Below are 10,027 nucleotides of genomic sequence, written 5' to 3' on the forward strand. Positions count from 1 at the left end.
CTAGGAGATGTCTCAGAGATGTCTTATCCAGTAGGAGGTAGTCTTATCCTATAGGAGAGATGTCTCCAGTAGGTAGGTAGTCTTATCCTGTAGGAGAGATGTCTCCAGTGAGTTTGTCGGTGGTAGTCTTATCCTGTAGGAGAGATGTCTCCAGTAGGTAGGTAGTCTTATCCTGTAGGAGAGATGTCTCCAGTAGGTAGTAGTCTTATCCTGTGGGAGAGAGGAGAGATGTCTCCAGTAGGTGGAGTAGTCTTATCCTATAGGAGATGTCTCATTAGGTAGGTAGTCTTATCCTATGGGAGATGTCTCAGGTAGGTAGTCTTATCCTATGGGAGAGATGTCTCCAGTAGGTAGGTAGTCTTATCCTGTAGGAGGATGTCTCCAGTAGGTATGTCTCCAGAGATGTCTCCAGTAGGTGGAAGCCAGTCTTATCCTATGGAAATTGTCTCCAGTAGGTTGTCCTCCATTAGGTAGGTAGTCTTATCCTGTGGAGAATGTCTCTTAGTCTTATCCTGTAGGAGAGATGTCTCCAGTAGGTAGGTAGTCTTATCCTATAGGAGAGATGTCTCAGTAGGTAGGTAGTCTTATCCTATAGGAGAGATGTCTCCAGTGAGGTAGGTAGTCTTATCCTATAGATGACTCCAGAGATGTCTTATCCTGTGGGAGAGATGAGAGATGTCTCCAGTAGGTAGGTAGTCTTATCCTGTAGGAGAGATGTCTCAGTAGTTGGATTAGTCTGTTTGTTAGGTAGGTAGGTAGTGCTTACCTGTAGGAGAGATGTCTCCAGTAGTTAGTTAGTCTGTTTGTTAGGTGGGTAGGTAGTCTTATCCTATACTCTGTGGAGATGTCTCAGTAGTTAGTTGTCTGTTTGGTAGGTAGTCTTATCCTATGCTCTGTAGATGTCTCCAGAGATGTCTGTTTTGTTCCAGTCTTATCCTATACTCTGTACAGGAGAGATGTCTCCAGTAGTTAGTTAGTCTGTTTTTTGTTAGTAGGTAGGTAGTCTTATCCTACAGATGAGTTAGATAGTCTTATCCTATCTCTAGGAGATGTCTCCAGTAGTTAGTTTAGTCTGTTTGTTAGGTAGGTAGGTAGTCTTATCCTACACTCTGTGGAGAGATGTCTCCATTAGTTAGTTAGTCAGGTAGGTAGGTAGTCTTATCCTATAGGAGAGATGTCTTCCAGTAGGTAGGTAGTCTTATCTCTGTAGGAGAGATGTCTCCTGTTTGTTAGGTAGGTAGTCTTATACACTCTGTAGGAGAGATGTCTCCAGTAGGTAGGTTAGTCTTATCCTGTCCCTACTCTCTATGGGAGAGATGTCTCCAGTAGGTTAGGGTAGGTAGTCTTATCCTACAGGAGAGATGTCTCAGTAGTTAGTTAGTCAGTAGGTAGGTAGTCTTATCCTATAGGAGAGATGTCTCCAGTAGGTAGGTAGTCTTATCCTATCTCTAGGAGAGATGTCTCAGTAGTTAGTTAGTTAGTCTTATCCTGTAGTCTTATCACACCACACACTCTGAGAGATGTCTCCAGTAGTTTGTTATGTCTTATCCTATAGGAGAGATGTCTCCAGTAGGTAGGTAGTCTTATCCTGTAGGAGAGATGTCTGTTTGTTAGGTAGGTAGTGGTCTTATCCTGCTCTGCAGGAGAGATGTCTCCAGTAGGTAGTAGTCTTATCCTACATAGGAGAGATGTCTCCATTAGGTAGGTAGTCTTATCCTACTAGGAGAGATGTCTCAGTAGGTAGTCTTATCCTATAGGAGAGATGTCTCCAGTAGGTAGGTAGTCTTATCCTATCTCTGTAGGAGAGATGTCTCCAGTAGGTAGGTGTCTTATCCTGTAGGAGAGATGTCTCCAGTAGTTAGGTAGTCTTATCCTGTAGGAGAGATGTCTCCAGTAGTTAGTTAGTCTGTTTGTTAGGTAGGTAGTCTTATCCTCTACACTCTGTAGGAGAGATGTCTGGGAGATGTCCAGTTAGTCTGTTTGTAGGTAGGTAGGTAGTCTTATCTATACTCTGTAGGAGAGATGTCTCCAGTAGTTAGTTAGTCTGTTTGTTGCATTAGGTAGGTAGTCTTATCCTACACTCTGTAGGAGAGATGTCTCAGTAGTTAGGTAGTCTGTTTGTTAGGTAGGAGGTAGTCTCTACAGTAGATGTCTCCAGTAGGTAGGTAGTCTTATCCACAGGAGATGTCTTATAGTCTGTAGGAGAGATGTCTCCAGTAGGTAGGTAAATCTCATCCTGCACTCTAGGAGAGATGTCTCCAGTAGGTAGGTAGTCTTATCCTATAGGAGAGATGTCTCCAGTAGGTAGTCTTATCCTGTAGGAGAGATGTCTCAGTAGGTAGGTAGTCTTATCCTGTAGGAGAGATGTCTCCAGTAGGTAGGTAGTCTTATACACTCTGTAGGAGAGATGTCTCAGTAGTTAGTTAGTCTGTTTGTTAGGTAGGTAGGTAGTCTTATCCTATAGGAGATGTCTCCAGTAGTTAGTTAGTCTCTGTTTTGTTAGGTAGGTGGGTAGTCTTATCCTACAGGAGAGATGTCTTATCCTGTAGATGAGTGAGTAGGTAGTCTTATCCTACACTCTGTAGGAGAGATGTCTCAGTAGGTAGATGATCTTATCTATACTCTGTAGGAGATGTCTCCAGTAGGTAGGTAGTCTTATCCTCTGCCTCCTGTAGGAGAGATGTCTCAGTAGTTGGATTAGTCTGTTTGTTAGGTCGTGAGTAGTCTTATCCTGCACTCTGTAGGAGAGATGTCTCAGTAGTTAGTTAGTCTGTTTGTTAGGTAGTTAGGTAGTCTTATCTATAGGAGGAGATGTCTCCAGTAGTTAAGTTAGTCTGTTTGTTAGGTCGGTAGGTAGTCTTATCCTACACTCTGTAGGAGAGATGTCTCCAGTAGTTAGTTAGTCTGTTTGTTAGGTAGTTAGGTAGTCTTATCCTATAGGAGAGATGTCTCCAGTAGTTAGTTAGTTAGTCTGTTTGTTAGGTCGGTAGGTAGTCTTATCCTATACTCTGTAGGAGAGATGTCTCAGTAGTTGAGGTAGGTAGTCTTATCCTACACTCTGTAGGAGAGATGTCTCCAGTAGGTAGGTAGTCTTATCCTACACTCTGTAGGAGAGATGTCTCCAGTAGTTAGGTAGTCTTATCCTATAGGAGAGATGTCTCCAGTAGTTAGTTAGTCTGTTTGTTAGGTCGGTAGGTAGTCTTATCCTACACTCTGTAGGAGAGATGTCTCCAGTAGTTAGTTAGTCTGTTTGTTAGGTAGGTAGTCTTATCCTATACTCTGTAGGAGAGATGTCTCCAGTAGTTAGTTAGTCTGTTTGTTAGGTAGGTAGTCTTATCCTATACTCTGTAGGAGAGATGTCTCCAGTAGGTAGGTATTCTTATCCTATAGGAGAGATGTCTCCAGTAGGTAGGTAGTCTTATCCTACACTCTGTAGGAGAGATGTCTCCAGTAGGTAGGTAGTCTTATCCTACACTCTGTAGGAGAGATGTCTCCAGTAGGTAGGTAGTCTTATCCTACACTCTGTAGGAGAGATGTCTCCAGTAGTTAGGTAGTCTTATCCTGTAGGAGAGATGTCTCCAGTAGGTAGGTAGTCTTATCCTGTAGGAGAGATGTCTCCAGTAGGTAGGTAGTCTTATCCTATAGGAGAGATGTCTCCAGTAGGTAGGTAGTCTTATCCTATAGGAGAGATGTCTCCAGTAGGTAGGTAGTCTTATCCTATAGGAGAGATGTCTCCAGTAGGTAGGTAGTCTTATCCTGTAGGAGAGATGTCTCCAGTAGGTAGGTAGTCTTATCCTATAGGAGAGATGTCTCCAGTAGGTAGGTAGTCTTATCCTACACTCTGTAGGAGAGATGTCTCCAGTAGTTAGTTAGTCTGTTTGTTAGGTAGGTAGGTAGTCTTATCCTACACTCTGTAGGAGAGATGTCTCCAGTAGTTAGTTAGTCTGTTTGTTAGGTAGGTAGGTAGTCTTATCCTACTCTGTAGGAGAGATGTCTCCAGTAGTTAGTTAGTCTGTTTGTTAGGTAGGTAGGTAGTCTTATCCTACACTCTGTAGGAGAGATGTCTCCAGTAGGTAGGTAGTCTTATCCTACACTCTGTAGGAGAGATGTCTCCAGTAGGTAGGTAGTCTTATCCTATACTCTGTAGGAGAGATGTCTCCAGTAGGTAGGTAGTCTTATCCTACACTCTGTAGGAGAGATGTCTCCAGTAGGTAGGTAGTCTTATCCTACACTCTGTAGGAGAGATGTCTCCAGTAGGTAGGTAGTCTTATCCTACACTCTGTAGGAGAGATGTCTCCAGTAGGTAGGTAGTCTATCTATACTCTGTAGGAGAGATGTCTCCAGTAGGTAGGTAGTCTTATCCTACACTCTGTAGGAGAGATGTCTCCAGTAGGTAGGTAGTCTTATCCTATACTCTGTAGGAGAGATGTCTCCAGTAGGTAGGTAGTCTTATCCTACACTCTGTAGGAGAGATGTCTCCAGTAGGTAGGTAGTCTTATCTCCTTGTAGTAGAGATGTCTCCAGTAGGTAGGTAGTCTTATCCTATACTCTGTAGGAGAGATGTCTCAGTAGGTAGGAAATGATCTTATCCTACACTCTGTAGGAGATGTCTCCAGTAGTTAGTTAGTCTGTTTGTTTGTTAGGTAGGAGAGATGTCTCCAGTAGGTAGGTAGTCTTATCCTACACTCTGTAGGAGAGATGTCTCCAGTAGGTAGGTAGTCTTATCCTATACTCTGTAGAGATGTCTCAGTAGTTCCACACACAGTTTGTTTGTTTGTTTGTTTGTTAGTTTGTTTGTCTGTTTTGTTTGTTTGTTTGTTTGTTCGGTCGGTCGGTAGTATTGTCATATAGTCTGTAGGAGAGATGTCTATAGTATGAGGTGTTTAACTCCACCCAGACTGTCTCCTAGGTGGTGTTTAACTAACTCCACCCAAACTGTTTCCTAGGAGGTGTTTAACTAACTCACCCAGACTGTTTCTAGAGAGTGTTTAACTCCACCCAGACTGTCTCCTAGGAGGTGTTTAACTCTCCACCCAGACTGTTTCCTAGGAGGTGTTTAACTAACTCCACCCAGACTGTTTCCTAGGAGGTGTTTAACTCCACCCAGACTGTTTCCTAGGAGGTGTTTAACTCCACCCAGACTGTCTCCTAGGAGGTGTTTAACTAACTCCACCCAGACTGTTTCCTAGGAGGTGTTTAACTCCACCCAGACTGTTTCCTAGGAGGTGTTTAACTCCACCCAGACTGTTTCCTAGGAGGTGTTTAACTCCACCCAGACTGTCTCCTAGGAGGTGTTTAACTAACTCCACCCAGACTGTTTCCTAGGAGGTGTTTAACTCCACCCAGACTGTCTCCTAGGAGGTGTTTAACTCCACCCAGACTGTCTCCTAGGAGGTGTTTAACTCCACCCAGACTGTTTCCTAGGAGGTGTTTAACTCCACCCAGACTGTCTCCTAGGAGGTGTTTAACTAACTCCACCCAGACTGTCTCCTAGGAGGTGTTTAACTCCACCCAGACTGTTTCCTAGGAGGTGTTTAACTCCACCCAGACTGTTTCCTAGGAGGTGTTTAACTCCACCCAGACTGTTTCCTAGGAGGTGTTTAACTAACTCCACCCAGACTGTCTCCTAGGAGGTGTTTAACTCCACCCAGACTGTTTCCTAGGAGGTGTTTAACTCCACCCAGACTGTTTCCTAGGAGGTGTTTAACTCCACCCAGACTGTTTCCTAGGAGGTGTTTAACTCCACCCAGACTGTTTCCTAGGAGGTGTTTAACTAACTCCACCCAGACTGTTTCCTAGGAGGTGTTTAACTCCACCCAGACTGTTTCCTAGGAGGTGTTTAACTAACTCCACCCAGACTGTCTCCTAGGAGGTGTTTAACTCCACCCAGACTGTTTCCTAGGAGGTGTTTAACTAACTCCACCCAGACTGTCTCCTATGAGGTGTTTAACTAACTCCACCCAGACTGTCTCCTAGGAGGTGTTTAACTCCACCCAGACTGTTTCCTAGGAGGTGTTTAACTCCACCCAGACTGTCTCCTAGGAGGTGTTTAACTAACTCCACCCAGACTGTTTCCTAGGAGGTGTTTAACTAACTCCACCCAGACTGTTTCCTAGGAGGTGTTTAACTCCACCCAGACTGTTTCCTAGGAGGTGTTTAACTAACTCCACCCAGACTGTTTCCTAGGAGGTGTTTAACTAACTCCACCCAGACTGTCTCCTAGGAGGTTTAACTCCACCCAGACTGTCTCCTAGGAGGTGTTTAACTAACTCCACCCAGACTGTCTCCTAGGAGGTGTTTAACTAACTCCACCCAGACTGTCTCATAGGAGGTGTTTAACTAACTCCACCCAGACTGTTTCCTAGGAGGTGTTTAACTAACTCCACCCAGACTGTTTCCTAGGAGGTGTTTAACTAACTCCACCCAGACTGTTTCCTAGGAGGTGTTTAACTCCACCCAGACTGTTTCCTAGGTGGTGTTTAACTCCACCCAGACTGTTTCCTAGGAGGTGTTTAACTCCACCCAGACTGTTTCCTAGGAGGTGTTTAACTCCACCCAGACTGTTTCCTAGGAGGTGTTTAACTAACTCCACCCAGACTGTTTCCTAGGAGGTGTTTAACTCCACCCAGACTGTTTCCTAGGAGGTGTTTAACTCCACCCAGACCTGTTTTGTGATCCATTACATTTTGACCGTCCACTTTAGTCCAGACTCACCATTTTCTAAAACCGTTTCAGACAATGTGAGGTGTTTTAAGGATGAGTTGACCCCTGATCTTTAACCCCTGTGTGTGTCTCCTGAACAGGGTGGCAACGTGCTAACCTCTGCCAGGCTCTCTCTGCCCTCCATGGCCTCCAGGGCATCTTTCCCAGAGGTCACCAATGTCACCAACTACCTGTGAGTTAAGTCTCTCTGTGTGTGTGTGTTTGGTGTGTGTGTCTGTTGTGTGTCTGTTGTCTGTTTGTTGTCTGTTTGTTGTGTGTGTGTGTGTGTGTGTGTGTGTGTGTGTGTGTGTGTGTGTGTGTGTGTGTGTGTGTGTGTGTGTGTGTGTGTGTGTGTGTGTGTGTGTGTGTGTGTTTGGTGTGTGTGTTTGGTGTGTGTGTGTGTGTTTGGTGTGTGTGTTTGGTGTGTGTGCGTGTGTTTGGTGTGTGTGTGTGTGTGTGTTTGGTGTGAGTGTGTGTTTGGTGTGTGTTTGGTGTGTGTGTGTGTGTGTATTTATTAATAGCACTGGGTGTGACCGTGTTCAATGTCATATCTGCAGCTGTCTATTAATGGCACTGGGTCACTGGGTGTGACCGTGCTTTCCCAAACAATACCCAGTCTTTATGAGCTCCCCTGTGGGGTCCCACCCCAACCACTGCTAACAGTCTTTACTCTAACCCTACAGCAGAGAGAACGGTAGTGGGGTCTGTCTGGACCTCCAGGTGATTGACAACGTGCCGGGAGCCAAGGTGGAGGAGGAGTCAGAAACGCATCACTTCCTGGCTGGGAACCTGTACAAGCCCAGGAGACGGGTACGTCCGTGTCAGCACTGTCACACAGACAGACAGTGTCTTAACTCCTCTCCTCCCTATCCTCTTATCTCCTGTCCTCTTAACTCCCTCCTCCCTGTCCTGTCCTCTTATCTCTTGTCTTCTGAACTCCTCTCCTCCCTGTCCTCGTATCTCCTCTCCTCCCTGTCCTCTTATCTCCTCTCCTCCCTGTCCTCTTGTCTCCTCTCCTCCCTGTCCTCTTATCTCCTCTCCTCCTCCTCTTATCTCCTCTCCTCCTCTCCTCTTATCTCCTCTCCTCCCTCTCCTCTTATCTCTCTCTCCTCCCTGTCCTCTTATCTCCTCTCCTCCCTGTCCTGTCCTCTCTCCTCCCTGTCCTCTCCTCCCTGTCTTCTTATCTCCTCTCCTCCCTGTCCTCTTATCTCCTCTCCTCCCTGTCCTCTCCTCCCTGTCTTCTTATCTACTCTCCTCCCTGTCCTCTTATCTCCTCTCCTCCTCTGCTCTCTCCTGCCTATCTCCTCTCCTCCCTGTCCTCTTATCTCCTCTCCTCCCTGTCCTCTTATCTCCTCTCCTCCCTGTCCTCTTATCTCCTCTCCTCCCTGTCCTCTTATCTCCTCTCCTCCCTCTCCTCTCCTCTCTGGGACCAATCATATAACTCCCCCCATAGTACCAGTGGGGGACCACTAGCATCAGGACAGAGAGATCTGCATTGTATAACTACAATATGACTTGCTCTCCCCTCCTCTCTCTCTCTCTCTCTCTCTCTCTCTCTCTCTCTCTCTCTCTCTCTCTCTGCTCTCTCTCTCTCTCTCTCTCTCTCCTCTCTCTCTCTCTCTCTCTCCTCTCTCTCTCCTCCTCTCTCTCTCTCTCTCTCTCTCTCTCTCTCTCTCTCTCTCTCCTCCCTCTCTCTCTCCTCTCTCTCTCTCTCTCTCTCTCTCTCTCTCTCTCTCTCCTCTCTCTCCTCTCTCTCTCTCTCTCTCTCTCTCTCTCTCTCTCTCTCTCTCTCCTCCTCTCTCTCTCTCCCCTCCTCTCTCTCTCTCTCTCTCTCCTCCTCTCTCTCTCCCCCCTCCATAGTACCAGTCCCACTACAGCAGACACTTCATGACAGTAGGGGACCACGAGCGTCAGGACAGAGAGATCTTCCAGAGAAATATGAAGAGTCGCATGGAGACGTTCAAGACCACCCGACACAAACGCCACAGCCACAAGAAGGACCGCAGCCAGAAAAAGGCAGGGAACCCTAAAAGAAATGATTGGATGTTATTATCTCTGTGTAACTTCAGCAGGGAGCCAGGATAGGGGGGAGACTTTAGCATCTCTAAAATAAATGATTGGATGTTATTATCTCTGTGTAACTTCAGCAGGGAGCCAGGATAGGGGGATACATTAGCATCTCTAAAAGAAATGATTGGATTAGAGAAAGGTTTAACCTCTTGGGACCAAATCAATATTTACATTTGTATTTTTTTTTATTTAACCTTTATTTTACTAGGCAAGTCAGTTAAGAACACATTCTTATTTTCAATGACGGCCTGGGAACAGTGGGTTAACTGCCTGTTACTAGTCCAACGCTCTAACCACTAGACTACCTGCTGGTTACTGACCCAACGCTCTAACCACTAGACTACCTGCTGGCTACTGACCCAACACTCTAACCACTAGTCTACCTGCTGGTTACTAGTCCAACACTCTAACCACTAGACTACCTGCTGGTTACTAGTCCAACGCCCTAACCACTAGACTACCTGCTGGTTACTAGTCCAATGCTCTAACCACTAGTCTACCTGCTGGTTACTAGTCCAATGCTCTAACCACTAGACTACCTGCTGGTTACTGGCCCAACGCTCTAACCACTAGGCTACCTGCTCGTTACTAGTCCAACACTCTAACCACTAGACTACCTGCTGGTTACTAGTCCAACTCTCTAACCACTAGGCTACCTGCTGGTTACTAGTCCAACGCTCTAACCACTAGGCTACCTGCTGGCCCGCTCGTCCAACGCCCTAACCACTAGTCTACCTGCCGCCCCGCCCCTCCACTCTAACCACTAGTCTACCTGCCGCCCCGCCTCTACTCTAACCACTAGTCTACCTGCCGCCCCGCCCTCTACTCTAACCACTAGTCTACCTGCCGTCCCTTCCACTCTAACCACTAGTCTACCTGCCGTCCCTCCACTCTAACCACTAGTCTACCTGCCGTCCCTCCACTCTAACCACTAGTCTACCTGCCGTCCCTCCACTCTAACCACTAGTCTACCTGCCGCCCTCCACTCTAACCACTAGTCTATCTGCCGCCCTCCACTCTAACCACTAGTCTACCCTGCCGCCCCGCCTCTACTCTAACCACTAGTCTACCTGCCGCCCGCCCCTCCACTCTAACCACTAGTCTACCTGCCGCCCTCCACTCTAACCACTAGTCTACCTGCCGCCCCGCCTCTACTCTAACCACTAGTCTACCTGCTGCCCCTCCACTCTAACCACTAGACTACCTGCCGTCCCTCCACTCTAACCACTAGTCTACCTGCCGTCCCTCCACTCTA

At 46.6% G+C, this 10,027-nt stretch overlaps 1 protein-coding gene across 1 annotated transcript; it reads left to right on the forward strand.

The window, feature by feature from the left end:
- Window positions 1-302: 302 nt before the first annotated feature.
- On the forward strand, window positions 303-8,787 carry LOC135565156 (sodium/hydrogen exchanger 5-like). Its single transcript, XM_065011215.1, has 4 exons — window positions 303-311; window positions 6,804-6,895; window positions 7,386-7,512; window positions 8,563-8,787. The coding sequence occupies exons 1-4, from the start codon at window positions 303-305 to the stop codon at window positions 8,785-8,787; spliced, it is 453 nt and encodes a 150-aa protein (XP_064867287.1).
- The last annotated feature ends 1,240 nt before the right edge of the window (window positions 8,788-10,027 follow it).

Source organism: Oncorhynchus nerka, linkage group LG27, assembly GCF_034236695.1.
Source record: "Oncorhynchus nerka isolate Pitt River linkage group LG27, Oner_Uvic_2.0, whole genome shotgun sequence".
In the NCBI taxonomy this organism is placed as follows: domain Eukaryota; kingdom Metazoa; phylum Chordata; class Actinopteri; order Salmoniformes; family Salmonidae; genus Oncorhynchus; species Oncorhynchus nerka.